Below are 25,051 nucleotides of genomic sequence, written 5' to 3'. Positions count from 1 at the left end.
CAGTCACTTGCCCTCGGAATCAGCGTGGAGCCCAGCTGTCCTGCCTTATGCACTGGTCTTGGGTTCCCACTGTGCTTTACCTTTAAGAGGCATACAGTGTTTTTTCATCTGGACTCTTATTTTTATAACTCTTCTTGTGGGGGGGGGAGACAGACAGACAGACAGAAAGGTGATCAACTTCATTTTGCCAGATGGGAAAATAGGTTTACCATAGCTAAGAGGTTCACCCAAGGTCACCCAGCCCATGAATGCATGAGTAAGGCTTGATATCTTAACTCTAGTCATTCCTAATAAACCATTATTTAATGAGAATTAACTCCTTTCATGTGAAAGCCAAAGAGAACTTAAGTAATTTTATAGCCTAAACTACATTAGATAGTAGAGTGTCAGAAGATTATTATATAGAACATTGGAAAAGAATCTGAAAAAATGTGTGTGTGTATATATATATATATATATGTATATGAATAACTGAATTGCTTTGCTGTACACCTCAAACTAATATTGTAGATCAACTACACGTCAATAAAAAGTAAGAATTTTTTAAAAAGATTACTATATCGAACAGACATGATCATGACAAGAAAATTTTATAGACCTATTAGCATGAAGTTTTTGGACCTCTTCACCACCTACAAAGACATCCAAACCTCTTGTAACACCAGGACTCTGAAGGAACTCAGCCATCTCTCCATGGCTTTAGTGAACACATTGCCCATGCACAGCACTGTGTTTCCCCCCAGGACTTCTATTTTCTGGATCCTCCATGAGAGCAAAGGCCCAGAGCAAAGGACCTGCAGGGAAGTGGTCCTCAAGAGGCCCCACAGCTCTTCTCTCTTGCTTTTCTGGCTCGGCAGCCCCCTGTCCTCTGTTTTCTCTCTGCTTGGTTCTTGCTTATGGCTTTGCAAAGTCGCGCCCCACTGCAGGCCTGGGATGTCCAGGACTCAGTGTCCCGTGGAACTAAGAGCTGTCAGTGTGCTGACAGATGACTGACTAGGAGCCTCTGCTGGCCTCCAATGGCTTGTCTGCTGCAGCCAGGAAGGGATCCTCCACCCTCAGGCCCTCACACACTGGCTTTGGAATGAAGTGGTCCCTGTTGTTTGATTCCTGCATCTTTCAGATGAGGAAACAAGAGACCCACTCGCTTGCTCAGAGAATTCTGTCAGATGCTCTTTCTACCACAGCAGAACATCAAACAGAACATCCACGGCCAACTCTACCTGCTTCTTTTATTTACTTATTATTTCTGTCCTGTACTCTGCCTTGCATGGATCTGTACTTCTGCACGTGGGTGTTCTGTCACTTGAAGAATGTCCAAGGTTCTAAATCTGAGATGTGGAAGAGCCAAATACAAGGTCCCACATGGGTTTTTACCCTGTGCCTTCAACAGGGTGTCAAGGGGCTTGAGGTGAGAGAACACAGGTACGTGATGAGGACAAAAGCTGAGTTAACACTCACTTTAATCCTGAAAAAAATCTAACGAGATATGGGGATTGTTCTTATTTTACAGATGAGGAAATTAAGGCTTAGTGCGGTGGAGCTCCTGACCCACAGGGAAATGTGTGGTGAAGCTGGATTAGAATCCATCCTCTCTGGTTTCTCTTCACTCTTGCGCATGCTTTTGAACGTTTACCGCTGCCGCCCGTGACAAGCTACATTAGTTTGCTGTGTTTTGCAAACTCACAAACGTGGCTTCATAGCTTGTATTTCTTCTACAATTTGAGATTTATCTACTTGGGGATGTGTAGGTGTAGGTAATTCATTTTAATTGTTGTGTAGTTGGGCAGGTTTATATATCCATTCCCCTCATGAACTGTTATGCTGTTTGCAGTTTGTCACAGTTATCAATGCTGCTGCTGTGAACATCCTGTACACATCTCCTGGTATATGTGTTCCTGAGTTCCTCTCGAGTACATGCTTGGAAGTGGGTTTGGTGGCCCTAGGATGTGTATCTTCACCTTTGTGTGCTTTGTAACATTGTTCTCCAAAGCGGTTTCAAATTTACACTACCAGCAGCAACATGAGTTCCCATTTTCACACACTCACCAACCCTTGATACTATCCAACTCGTATATTTTGCTCATATGATATACAGGAAATTCACCAGCAATTTTAACGAATTCCTAGTGCAGTTGACCTTTTCATGTTTACCGAACCTTAGGATTGTCTCTTCTGGAAATTGCCTCCTCATAGCCTCTGCATATTTTGGTTTGGTTTTGTTTTTCTGCTTTCTCTTATTGGTTATAGGATGTTGATATTTATTTAAAATCCAGACATTAAAGATATTTTGTGTTTTATAATTATAATTTAATATTTTGCTTTTCATATTTAAGTGTTTAAATTATTAGAATTTATGTTGGAATTTATGTTGGCGTCTGGTTTAAGTGTCTCTTTATCTGGAAGGATAGCCAATCGTTCCAGTACCATTTTTGACCTGTGTGTCCTGTCTCTACTGAGTGTGATGCCATCTCTATTATGCACTAGTTCACATTTAAATGTAGTTGTATATCTAGATTGTATTTAGTTCCATTGATCTCTCTGTCCAAATGCCACATATTTTTGTTATAATTGCTTTCTAAATAATTTTTGTTATCTGGTATGTTTCTTCCTTTGTTTTTGTTTTTTTTTTTCAATATTGTCTTGGCTATTTTTAGCCTATTATTCTTCCACATGAATTTTATGATCCATTTATCAAGTTCCATAAATACCCTGTAGAGATTTTTAACTGGAATTGCATTGAATTTATAGTATCCTGGATAGAATTGACATTTTAAAATACTGAGTCTTCTCACCCATGAAGAGTTTTTCATTCATACGTTTGCTTTTTATACTTCTTTCCAAAGTTTTGTAATTTACTTGGCATCAGTCATATGTATTTTTGTTTGACATACTTCTAGCTATCTTATGGTTATTATCACTATTGTGAATAGTACCTTTTTAAAATTATACTTTCTAATTGGTTATTACTAGGGTTTAGGAACAATACTGATTTTTGTCATATTGATCTTGCATTCAGGAAACTTGGTAATTATCTTATTAATTCAAGTAAGTTTATAGATTATCTTGGATATTCTGTATAGATCAAGGCTGTCAAATCTGATGGCCACTAGCCATATGTGGCTACTTAAGTTAAAGTTAAACTTAAATAAAATAATAATTTAGTTCCTCAGTCTTCCTAGTTCCATTTCACACGCTCAAGAGCCACATTATGACTATTGATTACTGTACTGGACAGCACATAAACAGAGCTTTTCTCTCATTGAAAAATGTTCTACTGGATTGTGCTGACAGAGATAATTTTTTCTTTCCAGTCCTTAAACATTTAATTTCTTCTTATTGTCTTATTATAGTAGTTAAAACCTCTCGTACAGTGTTGTTAGAAGCTATAATGGAGGCATTCTTGTTCTATTCCCAACTTTTTAAAATCTGCTTCTCACAGTTTATCATTAAACATGATAGTTTCTAGAGGTTTTTTGGTAGACATTCTTGACTTGAGAAAGGAAATTCCTGTCTATTCCTCATTTACTAAAAGTCTCATTAGGAATGATTGTTGAATTAAAAACAAAATCTTTCTACATCTATTGAGATGAGCATATGGGTTTTTTAAAAAATCTGTTGATAAAGAAAATTATATTGATAAATATTTTTAGTATTAAATCATCTTTACACTCCTGAGATTAATTCCCACCTAATCATCCAGCATTTAGTTTGCAATGTTTTATTAAGTTGCAATTTTTATTATGTTGTCTTTACCTAGTTTTATTACCAAGGTTATATTAGCTTCTTGAAATGAATTGGAATTATTTTTCCTCTTTTTATATTTTCTGGAACATTTTGTATAAAATAAGGATTATGTATTCCTTGAAGATTACTTAGCTTGTGAATTGAAAAAAAGAGAGAGACATGTCTGAGAGAAAATTTCTCTAAAACTGTGTCTAATTTAGATTTTCTATTCTTAATTCCATTTTTGGCAGTTTGGTTCCTCTCTTCCAGCCCCTCCCCTACCCCATCCCACCAGGGAACTGTACTTCATTTCTGTTTTCAAATGTAGTTCTTCAAAATTGTTAATACTTTCAAAATTAATATAGTGAAAGTAATCATTTTGAAATGATTTTTCATAGCATTTGCTTATGACTTTTAAAAATCTCTGCTGTACCTATGATGATGTCCTTTGTTTAATTCTTTTTTTACATATAAATTTTTGTTATTGAGTTATAGTCATTTCACAATGTTGTGTCAAATTCCAGTGTAGAGCACAATTTTTCAGTTATACACGAACATATGTATATTCATTTTCTCATTTTTTTTCGCTGTGAGCCATCACAAGATCCTGTATATATTTCCCTGCGCTACACAGTACAATCTTGTTTATCTATTCTACATTTTGAAATCCCAGTCCCTTCCCACCCCACCCCAACAGCAGTCCCCCTGGCAACTTTGTTTAATTTTTAATGTGGTTTCCTTGTTTCCCACTTAGCAGTTTCTGCTTTGACCTTTCTTATGTTTTCCTATGGAGCTGATTAGCTTTCTTTGGTTCTCCCCTTTCTCCTCTGCTTGCTCTCTCTATTCTTTAAGCATTCACCTTTAAATTAAAAAAAAAAAGTATTCTTGCATTAACAAAGTTTAAAGTGAATCAACATCTCTTTCCTTCTGAACAACACAAAAACCTTCTAAAAATCTACCAATCCTCCTTATGCCATTATTATCTAAAATCCTACCCTCATTATTCTCATTATTGGTGTTTTTAAGAGTGAACACTTACTTAAATTTACTGTCATTTACCAGCTTATTTGCTAATCATTGCTGCATTCATCTGTTACTTTCTTTCAGGTGTAATCTCTTTGGGTAGTAAAACTTTCTTTAGGACATTTTTCACGAAGGGTGTGTGAGGGATACATTTTCTCAGTCTTTCTTTGCCTGTGTCTTTCAAAGTTCAGTGATGAATTAGCTGACAGATTTTAGGTTGATGACTGGTTTTGCTTAGCATTTTGCAGGTGTCATCCCAGTGTCTCTACTGTTGCTGTTGACAAGTCTGTTGTTGGTCTAATTTTTGTCCTTAATAATCTGCATTTCTCTGGCTACTACTATGAGTTTCTATCTCTTTTTTCCTCTGAGATTTCACTAAACTATGACTTGAGTGAATTTATTTTCTTTGTAGTACTCAGGATTCATTGTTCATCTTTAATTTAAAGATTTGCAATTTTCAGCAATTCTGAAAAATTCTCAGCTTTATCACCTTACCTCTCCACCAGATTCTCTATTTTCTTCTTTTAGAACTCCTATTATATTATATTTGTATATATGCTCGATCCCAATCTCTCCACATTGAATTTTGTGTCACGTTCTCAAATCTGTCTTTTGATTCACTAATTCCCTATTCAGTTATCTCTAGTCTCTTGTTTAATACATTCATTAAGTCCTCAGTTACATCAACATGTTTTCATTTCTAGAAGTTCTGTTTGGTTCTTGTCCTTACCTGCCTTTCTTTTCCCTTCCCTTGCTTTTTCAATCCGTTTAACTCACTAAAGCCTAATATGTTTATGGTATTTTAGTTCCATCATCTCGAATTTTGGAGGAGCTACTCATCCTGCTTATTTTATCTACTGACTCATTCACAAAGGATCATTTCCATGAGTGTTTTGTGAATTTGCATTGTAAACCCTGCAGGAAGGCTTATTATTCAGTGCGGAAACTCCACATGGCCACCCCTGGGGAGTCGCTTTTCTTCTAGAACAGGTTTGCACTTGCTTCTGCCAGGTCGCCCCGTACATCACCCACCAGCAACGGTTACTGTGAAGTGGAGAGCTGAATAAAGCCTGATGAACGTGGGTGCCGTGGTGAGGGGCACTCACTCTAAAGAACCACTCTCTGCTTCCTTTCTCCCACGTGGGATGCATGACCATGAGTGACTAGGAAACCCCATGCCTTCTCCAAATGAGGCTGGTTCTCTCAAGTCCTTAGAGCCTGAGTCAGTATCAGCTGAAGAAGGATTTTCCCGCAGGCTTCCCCTTATCAGCAATGAGCCTGAAGGGCCAGACTAACTCCGGAAATTTCAGAGTTCCAAAGGGCCTGGGGAGAAAAGTCTGTTCCAAGTCGCTGATCTGAGGGCTGCAGACTCACAAAGCCAAATTTAATTCTGCCAAACGTAGCCCTGCTTGTGATCTCTGAGTTTTAATTTTGACCCGGAAAACTTGCTATTTTAATTACTTTCAAAGGGGAAGTACTTTTGTTTTCTCCTTTCCAGAAGTGGGGTTGGTTAGTTTTTCTTTAGTGACAAAGTTTGTTGCAACATGTTCTCATTACTTATTAAGAAAGGAGAACACGGGACGAGAGCAGAAGTTGGCTCCTCCTTACTCATCAGCCTTGTGATGTACATTCGGCATAAAGTGAAGGATGTGAGGAAGGGAAGCCTCAGAGAAGTGAGAGAACCACCCACCATCCAAATGCTAAAAGAGCCCTGCAGTGACTCCATGCGTCTAGTGGGCACCTTATTTCATGTCTGAGGTAGGACTGCTGCCCTCACTGACCCTGCCAAGCAAAGCAAATTCTTTAAGAGAAAACATGCCGGCAGAATGTTCACCACCAGCCTTCTCGACCATCTTGATAGACTGGCTGACATGTTCTAAGGTACAGGCCTGGGATGGTCAGTAATGACCAAAAAGGACCTGAGGGCTTAGTCCCTCCCATCCTCGAATCAGCCCACATGGCTTAGATTCTGAAAATTTCGTAGAAGGAAACCTCTCCCCAAAACCTGAGCCTCTATCAACCAGTGGTTGGTTAAGGAAATCGGGGTGCATCTCCACAATGGACTTGTGCATCCATTAAAGATAATAAGGCCAATCTTTGTATGCTGATGTAGAAATAATCACTAAGCTATTCAAATGAAAAAGCAGGCAGAAAATTGCATGTATAAAATACTCCCATCTGCAAAAATACACACACACACGTGTATTTTTTAACAGAATATACCAGAAAGTATTGATAGTAATTACTTATGGAAAATAAAAAATAAAATCTGGGGTGGGAAGGACACAAATTCTTACATTTTATCATATACATCCTTTGTAACTGAAAATTCTTTACATGTTCATGCATATTTTCTTCACCCCGCTGAGCTCACTCAGTGGAATGTGTCCCTTCCGAGTGTTTTAGGGAGTTGCTCGAAATGTGTTCTGAAGAACACTAGTTTCACGAATTGCAAACAAGAATTATGTGAAAGAAAATATGCTGTCCTTCCCAAATATGCTTTGGAAACACTACATTAAAATAAGTTAAGCAGTTTTCTCAACTACAGGAATTATCAGAGCCTTTATTCTTCACTGTAAATCTCTAAAAGGAGACTAAATTATATAGTTGTCCCACAAATCCCTTTTTTTGAGGAGTACCTCATGGAACTCCTATACTTTGGGAACTGCAGGCTCTGGAATGAATGTAAGAAACAAATCAGTGCCCCAAACTCCCCCATCTTCAAGGATCTTCCAGATTTGAGAGTGATCTGAGGTCCACCTGACATGGCTGGGCCACTCTGAATACAGAGAGAACTGTCCTCACCAACCCCTCATCCACACCCAGCACACTCAGCCCCACGGTCATCCTAATATGAACACGCCCACCTTAGTAAATAATTAATTAGTTTCTTATTCTGGCCCTGGGATCATGATCAAGCTCTTGTCCCAGCTACCATTGTTTTGGATGAGTTGAGGGATGTGAGTACCTGGTGCAGGTCAGAAAAGGAGAGTACTGTTCTTTCCAGCCTAGTGGAAATAGTACTGTTTAGTCACCTCTCATTTCTGAGGCCTGCGTTGGCACCTGGTATGCTTTTTCACTTGGAGAGCAGTGCTGTTGGCCATTTGCCCATTCACCTGGTTCTCAAATCTCAGATGCCTCTCTTTTTATGAGTCTGCTTTAACATCATCTCTTTTGAAGTACAGCTGGTTCTCGAGAGGAGATGGATCACGTCCTGATGTTATCTCAGGCCACATGCCGCCTGATGCTTCATTTTTAACCAGAGTGTCCAGGTTTCAGTCTTGGTTCTTTGGGAGTATTTTTGTTATGACTGAGAAAGTTTTATTTTCCAATTTTGAAAGTAACTGACTGGAAAGCCATGCATAAATAGGCATTCTGTTCCAATAAAGAAACCACGTGGCCACACCGAGACAGTAGCAGTAGTCACAGGAGAAGCACAGGACCAGGAATCAGGGAACCTGGCTCCAGATTCAGAATCTGCCACTTATTAGCTGTATGATTTTTTTGTTAAGCCATCCAGTCTTTCACTTTTTAAATGGGGATTAGGTGTCAGGAAGAATGACGGAAGTAACACATGTGAGAGTGCCTGGTCTGTGGGACACACGCTGTAATTACCTGCTCAGTCAACCACCCAGCAGTCAAAATTATGTGCAATCTGACCTGGGCCTTATCACATGCTACTGCCCATGTGAATGTGAGGAACTCTACTGACCTCTCAGCCTCTCTCAGAGGACCTGACTCGGGGTCGCTGTGAGGATTCCTGGGCTAATGTCTGGAAAGGGCTCAGCTCAGAGACAGCACTTGACATTGTTGTTGCTATTACTATTATCAGCACGTGTTCCAATGGTCAAAGTCGCACGGGCTAAGTAGGTTTGTAGACAGGTGGAGTAGGATGTGGGACTTGTGGCTGCACACACCTGTAGCACCGGCCGGAGGGCCACAGTCTGCAGAGACCCGTGTACTGACAGACCGGGGTTTGTTCTCCTTCCTCCCCAGTTACAAAAAACAAAATGCTTACAGGGGGAGGAGAGCCTCTAGCAAGTCCCCAGATGACTTTCTTCTCAAGACTGGGACTGCGTTTTGTGGTCTCCCTATTCCTACCTCCTTTGATGAAGTTTTGCCCTTTGTTAGCCCTTCATTCGAAGGCAGCCAGAGAGCCTTCCTCCAGGAACTGGGAGGCTGTCGTGCATCTCAGTCCAGGTGTGTTATCATACCTCAGTATTTGTGGGGCCAGGAAGTCACTGGCACCAAAATCTAAAAGGATTTCTCTTCCCAGGACTTAAGATGGGGGTCAATGGCCCCAAAACTAACTAAGATCAGGCAGGTAAAATATCTGAGTGAAGAAGGCGTGGTGGGGTTAGGGAGGAAGTGGACAGTGTACGCCCTGTCTTAGGGGGCGTCTGCCGCACAGATTCTCTCCACTGTGGCTGAGCAGGACTGGGGTAAAGCTTTATCAGAGTTTCCAGTTCTTCAAGAATGGACAGAAATCCAGAGTTCCATGTATAACTTTCCTATTTTTAAATACTGACAACAATTTCTAAAATTAAAAAAAAAAAATCACCATGTGGGCCAAACAAACCATATCTTTGAGGCCATCCTATTTACAGGCTGTCCCCAGCCATGGACCACCAGTGTGTGACTCTGCCCTGAAGGTGTCCTTAACCATATTCTACAAAGACAAAATATTCTCATCAAAAAAGAGAGACTGTGATGGTCCGAGCCTTCTATTTGATATCTTCTGTTTCCAGGAGGCCTGGCTATTAGAAATCTAACTCCTACATGCCAGATTGCAGCCCTTCTCTTTTCTCACCTGGCAAAAGTGGTTGAGGCAATAGTGTGAACACCATTTTATTTCTGGCAATATCAGAAGAGAAATCTTGATCTCATATCATCTCAATCAAGTCCCTCTTGAGGTCAATCTCTTATACACTCATATGCATATATTAACATATTTCAGATTTAATAGTATTATGTCCAGTGATTCAGTACATTTGGATACTAATGAAATAATTCAAGAATTTGGGGAGACTTAAATGTCAAAACAGACTTACCATAGGATTCAGCAATCCCACTCCTGGGCATATATCTGGAGGGAACACTAATTCAAAAAGATACATGCACCCCAATGTTCACAGCAGCACTATATACAATAGCCAAGACATGGAAATAATCTAAATGTCCATCAACAGATGATTGAATAAAGAAGTTTTGGTATATTTTTACAATGGAATACTACTCAGCTATAAAAAAGGGACAATGTCATTTGCAGCAACATGGATGGACCTGGAGATTGTCATTTATAAGTGAAGCCAGAAATAGACAGAAAAATACCATATGATGTCACTCATATGTGGACTCTAAAAAAAAAAAGACACAAATGAACTTACTTATAAAATAGAAACAGACTCACAGACATAGAAAACAAACTTGTGGTTACCAGTGAGTAAAGGGGGTGGGAAGAAATAAATTGGAGGTTCTAGATTTGCAGATACTAACTATTATATATAAAATAGATAAGCAATAAGTTTTTACTATATAGCACAGGGAATGATATTCAATATCTTACAGTAACCTATAATGAAAAAGAATATGAAAAGGAATATTTATATATGTATATGTATGACTAAAACATTATGCTGTACACCAGAAATTGACACAACATTGTAAACTGACTATACTTCAAATTGAAAAAAAAAAAGAAAAATGGGCATAGAACTTGAACATTTTTCCAAAGAAAACAGTCAAATGGTCAGCAGACACATGAAAAGATGTTCAACAACAAGAATCGTCAGGGAAATGCAAATCAAAACCACAATGAGATGTCACCTCACATCTATCAGAATGCTATCATCAAATAAGCAATAACAAGTGTTGGTAGGGATGTGGAGAAAAGGGAACCCTTGTGCACTGTTGGTGGGAATGTAAATTTGTGCAGCCACTATGGAAAACAATATGGAGGTTTGTCAAAAAAATAAAAATTGAAGTTCATATAATTCAACAATTCCACTCCTGGGAATTTATTTGAAGAAAACAAAACCACTAATTTGAAAAGTTATATGCACCCCTATGTTCACTGCAGCATTATTTATAATAGCCAAGATATGCAAGCAATACGAGTCCATCAACAGATGAATGGATAAAGAAAATGTGTGTGTGTGTGTGTGTGTGTGTGTGTATACACACACACAATGGAATATTACTCAGCTATAAAGAAGAGTAAAATCTCATCATTTGTGATGACATGAATGAACCTAGAGGGTATTATGCTAAGTGAAATAAGTCAGACAGAGAAAGACAAAACTGTATGATTTCACTTATATGTGGAATCTCAAATTAAAATAAATAAACAAACGTAACAAAACAGAAACAGACTCATAGATATAGAGAACAAACAGGTGGTTGCCAAAGTGTGTGTGTGGGAGGTGGGTGGAGGGATGAGTGAAATTGATGAGGGAGATTAAGAGGGACAAACTTCCAGTTACAAAACACGTGAGTCACTGGGACAGCATGGAAAACATAGTAATATTGTAATAAGTTTGAACCATGACAGATGCTAACTAGACTTGGGGTGATCATTTTGTAATGTATAAAAATAATGAATCACTGTGTTGTGCACCTGGAACTAACATGCTATTGTTGGTTAATCATACCTCAATAAATAAATATGTCATTTTTAAAAATTACTGGGGAGAAATAACCCAAAATATTTATCATGTCCGTTTGCGGGTAAAGGCATTGTGTTTTATTATTTTCTTTATATTTTTATGTATTCTTTATATTCTCTCTAAGGAGCCTGTACAGGATTTTTAGTCTTAACAAACATTTTTAAAGGCTCAAAAAAAAATAATAAGGGAGGATTGTGCCCATTCCTGGGCTCTGTGTTTTAAGAGGAATGCTGACAACCTAGAGCTTATCCAAGTGAGACTCACTGGGAATCTGAGGAGCCCCAGGGGTTAGAGATGAAGGGACAGAAACGAACTTAGGGAGGACTCTTTGCTCCCTCCACTTACTGGAATGCCTGGTGTGTGAAACAGGCTTCTTCTCTGTGGTCCCAAGAGTAAGCCAGGAGTTAATGGATAGAAGTTAGGATGGAAAGAAGATTCCAGCTTCAGATAAGAAAGGACTCCTCAACCACTGGAACACCAAAACTATACAGAACAAGCTGCCTGATGTGGTAATGAGCTCCCTATTCCTAAAGGTAACCAACACAGGCCAGGTTAATGCCCATTTGGATGTTGTAGTTTGTCTGCTACTGAGTTCGGAACAATGTAGTGCCAAGGCTGCAAGGTGGCATGATGCAGAGTCCAGAGTGCTAACCATTACACCATGGAACCTCTCTTAAGGTAGCATGATGCAGGGTTTAGGAATGCAGGCTCTGGAGGCCACACAGTGCTCACCCTGGGAACCCAGCCAAGCCACACAGAGAGGCCATTTGTAGGTGTGTTGGCCAACGCCCCATCTGAGGCATCAGCCAACAGCTGGCATCAGTCACTAGACATGTGATTGTGTGAGCCTTCAGATAATCCCAGTCCTCCAACTTTTAAACCATCATATTTGATACTAAATGGAGCAGAGATAAGATGCTCTACCAAGCCTTGCCCACATGACAGATTCACAAGCAAAATAAATGTTACCATTTTAAACCATTTTTAAGTTGGAGGGGAGTTATTTATGTAGCACTGAATAACTGGAACACAATGTTTATATGACATTCTGAATTGCCACTGATCTTCAAGGCCATGCATAGCTGCTGAGTCAAGTAGAAGGTGGTGCTACTTGCAGACAGGGGATTAGGTGGCTTAGGCTAATGAGAAAAGAGAAGGCTTGGTGAAAATATTGGGAAGATATGAATAAGAGATGAATGAGAACTTTGCGAGGCACAGTGAAGACTAGATCTGTAGCTTTGTAATACCTCCCCTCTGCTACATGATTCTGTGATTGTTCTAACTCTCCTGGAGAAGGCAGGTGCTGGATTCTGGCACGAAGGTGGAAGAGACCGTGGAGGCCTGTGGATGGCATGCATAGGAGGAGTGGGTGGTGGACTTGGGAAACACAACACCCAAGGAAACAGACTAGAACAGAACAGACTAGCATATTATTGCCTATTGGTATGGAAAGGAATCTTAGAGATTGCTTTCTAGATAAGGAAACCAAGATCAGGCACTTGGAAAACAATTAAGTACTGTTCGTTCAGTACGGACAGTACAACTGAACGTCAGAGAAAAGAGGTTAGGCTTAGCGGGAAGAATGTGAAAGGGTGATGGGTCCTAAAAAGATTTCTAGGTGGGGGTTCCGGAAAAATTGAGACAGGATGGATAGGATAATAGGCTGTTCCTGTGCCTACAGAGGGGAACCATATGGCAGTTCTTAAAGGTCAGAGCAGGGAATCATGTTGGAAATTCTATCAGTAATACCAAAAAGGGTCGTGCTCTCATTTTTAATGAAAAAAATTACACTGCGCACACAGAAGAAGGAAACTAGAGTGGCTGGCCAATTCCCTAGCAATCAGACCATGATACATTAGAATATCCAAGATCTGCTTCTCTGGTGCAGTGAATGCAGGTGGGAGGAGGCAGGCAAGGAAGGACATTGGTCGGCAGCTACCTGTCTTCCTCATTGCTTTTCAGGCTATAATAAATGTATTTAAAAATTAGGAAGCAAGGATGTCAATATGGGCTGAAATCATCTGAGTAGCGATTTGTGACTAGGGTAACTCAAGTCCTCACCTTGTTCGTTTCTCCTTCTGTTCCTTTCCTGCAGTGCACAGCATCAGTTATCCTCCCTAGACAAGAACAGAAAAGCAAGTTCAACGTCTAGGGTGGGAGAAGAGAATATTAGTCTTAACGAAGTTTGACAGGGCAGAAGCCTTGCCAGGTCCACTCGGCCATTCAAAGCTTTTATGCCTCCTGTAGACTATCCCAAGTGCATGCACATCACACCATAGAAGAGGGAAGAAGCTTATCTGGAAAGTATTCCTGTCTCAGGATAGGCCTGTGTCTGAATGCGTCTCTTCCTACGCTCGTGGTGTGGAAAGGAGTTGTCTAAATCAGGTCATCTCAGCCATCAGGAATGTTCTTTTCCTCTTTTCAGAAGATGCTACCAAAATGTTGGTTAGCTTGGAAGTTGTGCCCAGGGCATTTAATTGGCTTTAAATTAAAAAGAAAGGAAGACACCAAGGTGCTTTTAATTCTGTTATTATAATAGACAGGGATCCTATAAAAAATACAATGTCAAGTCTAGGTGAAACTGGTAGGCTGTGAAATGGACCCAGGAGATTTTTTTGTTTCTTTGTATTTTGAAAGGAGAAAAGGGAACATGTTCCTGCTGCAACTTTATTTAGCATTCACTGTAGGGTCTGGAGCCAAGCCTGTGAACAACGTCAAAGACAGCCTTATGTGTGAGATACGCAGCCCCGGAGCTTCCCTCCAGATGTCCAGTCCTCTCACCTGTCCCTGCTGTCTAGTGGTAGAGCTAAGTCAGTATATCTTAGGATCAGGGACTAAACAGGATGTTAAAAAAATCATCTAGGTAATTTCTCTGCCTTCGGGGAGGAGTAAACCAAAACCATTCCACATGTATTAAATATCCCTTGTTTGTAAATTATATTTCTCTGAAGGGCCTCACAAATGGGCCCCAGGGGAGCTATTTAGAACTAATTCATCACTGTCAGGAAATTATTTCTGTGCAACCTGCCATATTTCACATTCAGACTTCCCTTCTCATTCTTTTGTGAAGAGATGCAATATCTGGTTATCATCTTCCTGGTAAGAAGTCTTCACGTTTGTCATCTCTTTTTCCTGGAATACATTTGTTTCTGAAACCTTTCCTCACAGGCCCTTAACTAATTATTCACTACTTGATGCCAAGCCCTAACCTCCAGTTGGCTCCTCTTGAGTTATGAAACCCAAACTGGAATATGTATTCTAGAAAAAGCTTGACCAGTGCACATCTAAGAGCAACGATCTAATGATCCTGTAGCCCAGAACTTATTCCACCAGGACCACAGTGGCTCTTTAAGCATGATGTGAGGATGGCTGATGGTCATTTGTTGTCCTGTTATTTTCTTACCAAATTTGTATGTGACTGTTTCATCTTTCCCAATAACCCCTCCTCGCCAAATCTTTCTTTTTTTCTTTCTTTCTTTTTCCCTTTCCCTCCCTGCTTCCCACCTTCCCTCCTTTCCATCCTTCCTTCCTTCCTTCTCTCCCTTTCTCTCTCTCTCTTTCTCCCTCCCTCCCCGCCCCCTTCCTTCCTTCCTTCCTTTCTGAGTTAAAATTGACATATAACATTATATTAGTCTCAGTTTTGCAACATAATGATTTGATATTTGTGTATATTGTGAAATGATTACCAACCACAATAAATCTAGTTAACATCTGTCACCATACACTGTTAAAGATTTTTTTTCTTGAGATGAGAACTTTTATGATTTACTCTCTTAGCAACTTTCAGACATGCTATACAGTATTATTGACTATAGCCACCATGCTGAATGTGGCATCCCCATGACTTATTTATTTCATAACTGGAAGTTTGTACCTTTTGACTCCCTTCACTTATTTCACCCACCCCCTAACTCCACCAATCTGTTCTCTATCTGTGAGCTTGGCTTTTTGTTTTTTGTTTTTAGATTCCATATATAAGTGAAATTATATGGTATTTGTCTTTCTCTATCTGACTCATTTTAGTATAATGCTCTCAAGGTCCATTCATGTTGTTGCAAATGGCAAGAGTTAATTTTAATTCTTTTTTATGGTCAAATAATATTCCACTGTGTATGTATGTGGTGTGTTTGTTTGTTTATTTATTTATATTTATCACATTTTCTTACCAAATGCTTCTCTAATGGGTCATGATTAAATGGTTTTAACTGGTTATTCAATATATATGACACATTTTTTTTAAAATTAGGAAATATATGGTGCTATGGTCTAAATGTTTGTAGTTCCCCTGTCCCTAGGTTCACTGAATTTGTTGAAAACCTAATGCCCAAGGTGACAGTATTAGGAAGTGGGGCCTTTGGTTAGAAATTGTCCTGAGGGCAGAGCCATTATGAGTAAGGTTAGTAGAGCCCTTATGAAAGACGTCCCAGAGAGCTAGCTCAGCCCTTCCACTGTGTGAGAGCACAGAGAGAAGTCTACAGCCCGGAAGAGGACCCTCACCTGACCATGCTGGCCCTGATCTTGGACTTCCAGCCTCCAAAACTGTGGAAAATAAATTTCTGTTGTTTATAAGCCACCTAGTCTGTGGTATTTCGGTATAGCAGCCCAAATGGACTAAGACAGTTGGTAAAGAGAAAAGGATATATAATGAAAAGTTCTTTCTCATTACCTGTCCCAGCCACCTACTTTCCTCACGCGGTGTCCAATCCTATTTCATGGAGATATCCCATGCATATAAAAAGAAATACCTATAGTGTGTCTTTAATACAATTGGCAGTCTGCTTTAAAATTGATCTGCATCGCTTTTAAATTTAATAATAAACCCTGGGGGTCTTTTCACTTTGGGACACACAGATCTCCCTCATTCTATTTTATGACTGCATAGCATTCTGCTGGTAGATGCACCATATTACGTTTATTCCAAACATTTCTGAATGCTGATTGCATTCTCCAAAAGAGCCTCCATCAGCTGGAGACTTTCGGAGGCTCACGATGATACTTCGCCTTCCTTGTGCAAAGGTTTGTGGAGTGCCTGCAGGCTTGTGCCTGGTGCCACAGGGAACGCAAGAAGCGGTGGGTTTGGCAGCCTCTGCCCTAGGGAAAATACAGCCTCGTCAGGGAGAAGAGACCTGGGGACGAGGATTGCTTGCCGCTTCTGTCCCCCTGTAGTCTTTTGCTTTCTGGCATTTTAGCCTCTACTGGCCTTTTACATGGTAAAAATGGCCCTCCCACTTTCTGGGTGTGCATACAATTGTTCTGAGCCGGATCTGGCTTATACTGAGAGCCCTTAGAGCAGCAACTGCAAACTCAAATGCCTGCAGGGGCCAGGAAGAAGACTTTAACGCGCAAGTGAAGTGAGCCAGCCAGGAGGACTCAAACTCTGTTTAAAGGGAGCAACCTATGGCCACTCTGTCCCAGGAAATTATTTTCCTATGCGTTGCTGAATTTTCTAATTGACTGAAAGGAACCAATAGGCAAAAGGTACGTGGGATCTTCCTGTGATATTTCTTACAACTGCACGTAAATTTACAATTATCTCAAATTTAAAAAAAAATTAAAATAAAAGCCAGAGGTCTGGATCATTGTGTGAAATTACCCGTTCAAAATTCCAACACTGTGCAGGCCTAACGAAACTCATCGGTAAGCCAGGCAAGCCCTAGGACCACCACTTTGCTATCTGTGCGTAGCTAGAGGGTTATAATTTGATTTGTGTGATGCCTGTGCCAGCCCAATACATGAGTTTGCTTGAAATATACTTCTTGTTACTCTGACTTTTCGCTGTCTTTGGTTGTGGCCGTCTGCACTCACTTGCCAAGTTTCCTCTCATCCCAGGTCCTTGGATGTGGCTCTGTTGCCCAGGCTGTCCTCAGTCGAGGACATTTTGGAGGAATCGTCACTATCATTATTGGATTTCCAATGGCAGTTGGGATGGCCATTTATGTGACTGGAGGTGTCTCCGGTAAGTAGTAAAACTAATACTAGCTGCTGTTAGCTCAGCCATTCCAACGTGCTGGCACAGTTCTGGGTGCTTTACATACCTTAATTAGTTTTTAGATCCCAACAGTCCTGCAAGAATATGTATTTGATTCTATTTTTCATAGACAACAAAATTTAAATAGCCAGCAAATGGTGACTTGAGCAAAGGCAACATTTAGCAAGAGACGGAGATGGGCGTTAGCATTTAGAACTGACTGCTTCCTAAATCTGGCCACTGAATCCTACAATTCCTCTGTCAATACAATCTTTTACTAGCTCTGCCCCACGCTGAACAGCCCAGTGTAGATCACTACAACAGAGGCAAGTCCCCAGACCTTTCTCTGCAGCAATGAGAGAGAGAGTCTAGGTCACTTGCAAAACGGCTGGTGCTTTCATGGAGGTGCAGACCTAGTCCCGAAGGGCTTGGTCCAATCCTGCCCTGAGGGGTGGGCTAATTAGGAGCCATTCTCAAGGTTCTGAAAAGCAAAATGAAACGAAGTTTAATTCGGCCTGGGAACCTAGGAAGGGACTGTGGAAATGATCCAGTTCCCAAAGGCTTGTAGAATCTTCAGCAGCCTTGTCAGGGGGCTCAGAACACTAAGGCAAGACTGCTGGTGATAAGGGAAGAAAGGTAACCCCTGCATGCTGGGCTCTGTGCTGGGTGCCGTACAGGCTTTATCTCCTCTCTCCTCTCCAGCTGCAGGCTGAGGAGGCAGGCATTATTGTCCACTCTACAGAGAAAACTTGAGCTCCAAGGGATTGAGTAAATTGCTGGAACTCCTAGAGCTGGTAAAGAGGCAGATTAAAGACCTGACCCAGGTCTACATGACAGCGAAGCACAGGTCTCTGTTATCCCACGATGGTCTATCATGGGAAGGACAGGGCAGGCAGGGCCTTTGGGCAGAGCGGTCCAGCTGGAGAATCCTGCAGTTGAGCTGCCAGGCCTGGAGACAAATACTCCCTTTGGAGCACTGTTTAGTGCTCAGAGCCTCTGTGGTCTGGGCAGGGGAACAGTCATCTGCTGGCTGGCAGCCTTTCCATTTCACAGGCAGACTCAGATCCTGGTAGTCTGGCTTACAGAGTCCTGTACGTGCAGTTTTTTTGGCATGAGCAGTGTTTCTGTTCAAACTCTTGCCGAACCTTTGCTGTGAACCCAGCACTGTACTGCCTACCTAAGGCACAGGAATAACCAAGGGACCACCCTGAACGTGCCAAGGCTGTAATTACAGTGCAGGCCTTGACACCAGACACGAAACACACTCCTGGCTTCGAATAAGCAGGTGGGATGCCCCAATGTCTCCCCCTACACGCTCCCAACTGCATCCACACAAGTGTGGTTTCCACAAACCATGCAATATAAACGTAGGGATATTCTCAGCTATTTTTTTTTTTAGGTGGAGATGTGGTTTTGCAGTATTTCACCTGCATAAAACCCTGAATTGAATGTCATCAAATATTTACTTAGGGTAAATTGGTCCCAGACTCTACCAACATAGCTAACACCCTTCGTGTCTGTTTGCATCCACTGGTATATTTGGAGTTGCCACAGGAGGAAAAGGGGCTGGGGCCAGCAGGAAGGAGGAGAGGGAGTGACGGATGGTGTGGAGTCTTCCCATCTGGCCTTTAGCCTGGGGTTAAGCCCCTGTGCTCAGAGGGGTGCGGGCTAGAACTGACGGGACCGTTTTCACTAGAGGTTGTTTCCAGGCGCAGCTCTGGAGCTGTCCAAACTGTTTACGAGAGACTGTGAGATCTCAAAGTACAGGTAGAGCAGTATCTGAGCTTGGCTGATAAAAGGCAGCATTGAGTTGGAAAGGAGGATTAATCCCCATCTCTATTAGTTATATCCGGGCTCCCTGAGAACTGGGGGGGACATGCACAGACAACACACTGGCCCACCAATGACATCCACGCAGACTCAGTATTGGCTTCAGCAGCCTCAGAAATAGGAGAGGAAGACTACATGGTGGGAGGGGACTTTCTTAAGGTGGCTGCAGCTAACACACTGGTTTGTGGGCACGTGTGAGGCCCTCTTTGAGAATTCCAAAAATAACCAATGCATACTGGGCATAAACATAAATGGGATCCCACTTTGTGGTCCAGACTGGTAAAATCAGCTGACATCTGGTTTTGGAATATAAAACATCACCTTACTGCAAGGCAGTTACCGCACCCTGCTCCCTTGAGAATATGCCAGTAGTCTGGCAATCCAATCTGGCCAATCAGAACTCATAACGCTCTAATTACGCACCGTCCCCCGCCAAGTGTTTACATTGCTTACTTGTCCCTACACTATGGTGGTTGTTTTTGATATAGCATTTTATAAGCAGTAAAAATTCTTTGAATAAAGCAAAAAAAGTTTGCTTAATAACAAATGAAATATTATCTCTATCAGATTTATCTGTGGGTGGTGGGGAGGAGGGGACCCATCTAAGACAGAACCTTGGAAGAGTCCGGCCTGCTCACGGAAGACTTTCATCTCAGCCCTCGTGGGCTCCGTCTACACCCTCTGGGCTCTTCATGGGAATAATCTGATCATCACAACCTTGGCAGGGCCAAGATTTGAGAGTGGCCCTCTCTGACTCGAGCACCCATGTTCTTTCCACTACACTGCTCTGCTCTGTCCTTTGGGTAAGCTGAGTGATCACTCACCTCTGCAAGGAGAAACTTCCCTCATTGCTTCGCGGAGCACCCTCCCAGACACACCCTCTCTGACCCCCAAACAACTTTCCTTCTGTAGATCTTTGCAGTCTGAGCTATCTGAATAAAGGACTCTATTTACTTCCCCAACTTTCATATCTTGAATACCTACTAAGTGCCTTGCAGCATATGAAGGTCAAGGTGAGTAACAAACAGCTCCTGTCTCTGGGTGCTTTTGAGAGGCTAAAAGCATAAGCCTACCTACGGCAAGTTTTATTTTGGAAGAAGAGCGTGTTAAACCATAAACCCCCCATTGGTGGGCTCATCTGAGGAGGTATTTTTGACTGGAGTTGATTTCTTATGTCCCCTTGTCTTTTCACAATGGGTCCCTCCAGGCTGGCTGGGTGGCAGCTACCCTCCAGCCAGCCTCTGGGAGAAGAGGAACAGGGCTGGCTTCAGGAACTTCCCACTGCCCTTGCGCTCCCCTCTCTTAACCCCTGTTTCCAGCTTTCCTAGTAAGGTGTACTCCTGTCAGTCTCCAGAACTGTGACCCTCTTGGATGTAAAAGTAAGACAAAACAGTTGACACGTCTGTAAAGCTTTAGGAAGTCATCTATGCTTTGATATATTGGCATTTTCTTGTTTATATTAGCCCCCCAGTGGCAGAGACTGGTGAAGAAAGGACCCTCATGGTTTAGCCAGCAGCCAGAACCCCTCCCACATTGGCTTAGAGACTCAGGAAAAGCATGGCTTTCTTCACGGCGGAGGCTGAAGGTGGAGGCTTCCAAAAGCAGTGGAAGGGGGGTTCAAATGGCTAAGTATCACCATCACCATCACCATCACTCCTTTGTTCACACTGTTTCCACAAGCCACAGGCCCACATTTCAGTGTGGCCACATTGCCAGTGACACTCATGCCTTCCCCGCAAGACGTGGTCCATACTCTTCACATAAGTAAGTACGCTTTGCACCTAGAAAGCAAGCCCATGTGCTCAGAGATGATTTTTGAAATTCTTTTTTATTTTCTGGCCCTCTAAGGCAGAGAAACTTTTATAAACTGAAAGAGGTATAACCTAGAACACAGGCCCTAGAGTTAAAAAAAACCTGGATTTGAATCCTAGACCTAACACTCATTAGCCATGTGGCCTTAAGACATTATTTCTGTGCCTCAGTTTCCTCACTGATTAGCTAGAGTAGTACCTGTCTCACTGGGTTCTTAGGGGGACCAAGTACATGTCATACCCCTGTGACAGCATGTCACAAGTGTTCAGTAAGTGTTGTTGTTGCTACCAGTGAAGCCAGCTGGGGATATCAGTGACCCACTCCAGAGCAAGCCCTCTCTCTGGTCTTGCAGAGAGATGAGAATCAAGGAGGCTGACATCTCAAGTCAGAGCTGAGGTTGGAGTGAATGGAATGCTGCTCCATTTCTGTGTGTGAAATACACATCCTTTACCCAGAGGGACTGCAGAGAATCCACCCAGACGCTGTGACCACCCCAAAGTAAACTGAGCCCCTTACCTCAGTGAGAGGCACAGATCGTGGAGGAAGGGCCATTTCCCCTTAAAGAGACATCTCTTTTTAGTTCTGACATTGTTTCTGTGACCTCTGGATGTGGACTCAGAAATTACTAGATGTGTAAGTATATTCCCTTAAAAATATATTGAAGTTAACAGTTTACATCAGTCTCTTTGGGGTTATTGCTTTATAGATAGGCATAACCCAGTAGATGGATGGATGGATGGTAGGTAGGTAGACAGATAGAAAGATAGATAGCAAGAAAGAAAAATAGAAAGAACATGAACCACTTGAGTACAAGTTTCTTTCTATATTTGACTTCCTTTTCAGAAAGCTGAACTTCCTAAACAATGTCTAATGATGCCATGAGGGTGGTAAGATCCCCTTCCTCTCCACTCAACACACACACACAAACACACACACACACCTGTCTCCTAACATACAGTCCCCTGTTTAGAAGATTGAGTTCTGCCTGAGGTCTCCAGACAAGGTTTTCCTCACAATAATTCTCTCTGGCCTGCCCTCTGACTTTCCTAATCACCTTCTCTTCCTTGCAGGTGGACACGTCAACCCAGCCGTGTCTTTCGCAATGTGTCTTTTTGGACGGATGAAGTGGGTCAAATTCCCTTTTTATGTGGGCGCCCAGCTCTTAGGAGCCTTTGTAGGGTCCGCAGTCCTCTTTGGCATTTACTATGGTGAGTAGAGCCCCTGAGTCCAGATATTAGGGAGAGCTGGGCGTTCAGTTGAAAATCAGGATTACTTGGTTGGAAGAGATGAGATAAGCCAGGAACAAGAAGCGTTCTACACTTTAAAGGCAGTTCTAAGAGTCTTCAGTTTTAAATAACAGGGCCAACATTATCATTAGGGCAAATTCATGAAGCCCCTTAACGAAAATGGTCACGACTTAAATGCAGAGCAGAACTTAAAGGAAGTCTATCTTTAGACCCAACCAGCACTACAGTGAGCAATGCTGGAATAAGCAACAGGCCAGTGGCTTCTCCGGGGCTTTCCCTGATTTGGCTGGGAGAGGAGCCATTGACTGGCGGGAAAGGGTCTGATGAGTAAGTATTTAGAGAGGGAACCTGGAACAAAGTCTTTGAAGGGAGGGAGTACAGAGAGAAATGGGCTGGGTAGGGAACATCTCTCTCCTGTCCAATAGCCAGGGCTTCCTTTCTGCAACAGCCCTGGGGGAACCACAGTACTGATCATTGAAGATCCAGACTTTAGTTCCAGGTGAACCGAGTATGTAGCTGTGCATGTTGTCTGACCTTACTGGTCTCAGTTTCCTCCTCTGGAAAATGAAAGAATTGAACTAGATGACTTCTGAGGCCCTTCACACTAAAAAATCTTGGGGGTCCATAAAATCAACTGTAAAGTAGTTCCTTCTCTCCAACCCAAGGCAAGTTTCAATATTGTATGTCTCTCACACTGAAGCTCTCAGGAACTAGACTTTATGAGCCAAGCCTAAGAGATACATTGTGGAAAGGGACCTCTTCCCATAGCATGTTCTAAGAAACAAGAGTGTAGAAAGAGTAAATAGGAATTCAAGACCAGACCAGAAGCCAGAGAGCTGGCTGCTGTGGCAGGAGAGGCCTGGGAGCGGCGCTGGCAGTGCCAGGGACTGCTCTGTCCCTTGCTCCAAGGGCATCTTTACTGTACCTGACACCCTCAAATTCTGGACTATCATTAGGAGTTACGGAGACCCCACTGGGCATCATGAATTCTGCCTAGAGTAGGTCCAAGCTTCACTTTGGCTTCAGGTCAATCTTGAAAATTCCAAGAATTTCCCCCAGAGAAAACTGGATCCCGGGATCCACTGAGTGGGGATTTGGCTGGAGTTTGGAGTGAACCATCGAGGGTAGTCGGGGCTATCTTTCCCTGACCCGCCATCCTGGGATTTCTCTGGGTGTCCCTAAAACAACCATACTGTGAAGTGAAGAGAGGCAAACGATGTGGATCTGCCAAGCGGAACCTGCATGTCTGCCTGCAGTTGTTCATCACGGGACCTGGCCGAGGCCTCCCTCACCCCTGCCCAGAGGACACTAATGTGCCAGGGCTCTGTCTTCCGTAGATGCATTTATGTCTTTTGCTGGTGGAAAACTGCTCATCGTGGGAGAAAATGCAACAGCTCACATTTTTGCAACATACCCAGCTCCATATCTGTCTCTGGCAAATGCATTCGCAGAACAAGTAAGTGCACATTCAACAAAGACTTAGCTTTGGTGAAAAGACATAATCTAATAAGGGGGATGTGTATGAACATCATAGGCCTATCAGAAAAGAAAGGCTATGTTTCCAAAGTCAGAGGTCCCTAAGCGTAAGCCAAGCTTTGTTGACCAATTCTTGCCCTTGCCAATGTTGACACCACTAAGTCTCCTGCCTCCTCTTTAATATATACACCGTTTCACATCAGTTGAGGTTCAGAGAGAAGTGGATGACTGGACATTTCAACCCCTGCAGGGGCATTAGGGTTTGCTTCACTCTAACTGTCTCTTTTGTGCACGTGATCTAAAACATGGACGCCTCAAGAAAAGACATTTTGATCTTAGTTCAAGGACTGTGAAGTGTGGTAGTTGAGAGAGTATCATGGGTTGTCTGTGTCTCCCCACGCGCACAGTTTTATCCAGACTCTCCAGGCAGCTAGAAGTGTCTCTGCCTTATTGACATTTAAACAAGCTGCATCCAAGCACCTGTGGTGTAGCCAACCGCGCAACTCTTCTGGTCTAAAATCAGTTGCCTGATTCTTATCCTGATTCTTCTGCTTATGAGCTGTGTGCCCTTGGTCAAGTTTCTTAACCGCTATCCACATTTCCTTGTCTGTAAACTGGCAATAAATAGAATTTATCTCATGGATTCTAGTGAAGTTCTAACGAGAGAAAGTATGTGACGTCCCTGGCACATAATAAGCACTTGGACAATAGTAGCTGTCATTTAGCTGTTCAAGTTAAATGATCACTTGGAAATTTTAGAAAACAGAGAGTGGGGAAAACACCTGCTACACTGCACCACTTCAGAACACCGCTGTTATTGTTTGTAAAATCTCTTACAACTTGCATTTTATGCGTGTTTTCAAATATAAAATGTAACGCACATATAATTTTTAACTGAATATCATACGAATTTTTAAATGTTGCTGCCATATTATTTTTATATTTACTGTTTTTAATGGCTATATAATTGACCACAGAATGGGCACCCTGTAATATAGTTAGTCTTTTCCCTGTGGATGTGGACTCCAGTTTTCCAGTACTATAAATAATGCTTCATTATTTATTTGCATATTTGTTTTAAGATTTTTCCCCATATTTTAGATTATTTCCATGGTATGGTTCTCACATATCCAACTGGGTCAAATTAAGTAAATAATAATTTTTTTAATGCATGTTGCTAAGTTACTGTTGAATTGCCTTTACAAAGTGTAGTATGAGTTTAGTTCAACTAGGGAAGCCTGAAAGAACTGGCATCATTTCCCTAACATTTGATATTAGTTGCATTTTATTTTTCATTAGAAATCAGT

The 25,051-nt window shown here is 41.9% G+C and overlaps 2 protein-coding genes across 5 annotated transcripts in view; one reads left to right on the top strand and one right to left on the bottom strand.

The window, feature by feature from the left end:
* The window catches only part of ALDH1A2 (aldehyde dehydrogenase 1 family member A2), a 274,620-nt gene that overhangs the window by 150,114 nt on the left and 99,455 nt on the right, over positions 1–25,051 (bottom strand). For 2 of the 3 annotated variants that reach the window (XM_072962340.1, XM_072962341.1), the window contains exon 2: positions 13,473–13,528. The exons of the other annotated variant lie outside the window; for it this stretch is intronic. The gene's annotated coding sequence lies outside the window, so the exon portion shown is untranslated. The remainder of the gene's footprint in view (positions 1–13,472; positions 13,529–25,051) is intronic. 3 annotated transcript variants of the gene reach the window in all.
* AQP9 (aquaporin 9) overlaps positions 1–25,051 on the top strand; it is a 43,636-nt gene that overhangs the window by 12,018 nt on the left and 6,567 nt on the right. For both annotated transcript variants that reach the window (XM_006210973.4, XM_031672731.2), the window contains 3 exons: positions 17,241–17,367; positions 22,092–22,229; positions 23,606–23,724. In XM_006210973.4, the coding sequence (XP_006211035.2) occupies positions 17,241–17,367; positions 22,092–22,229; positions 23,606–23,724 (384 nt within the window). The remainder of the gene's footprint in view (positions 1–17,240; positions 17,368–22,091; positions 22,230–23,605; positions 23,725–25,051) is intronic.

The sequence above is a fragment of the Vicugna pacos genome, chromosome 6 (genome assembly GCF_048564905.1).
Source record: "Vicugna pacos chromosome 6, VicPac4, whole genome shotgun sequence".
Lineage (NCBI taxonomy): Eukaryota > Metazoa > Chordata > Mammalia > Artiodactyla > Camelidae > Vicugna > Vicugna pacos.
The sequence above is the reverse complement of the archived record's forward strand: the minus strand, read 5'-3'. Positions and strand labels throughout refer to the sequence as shown.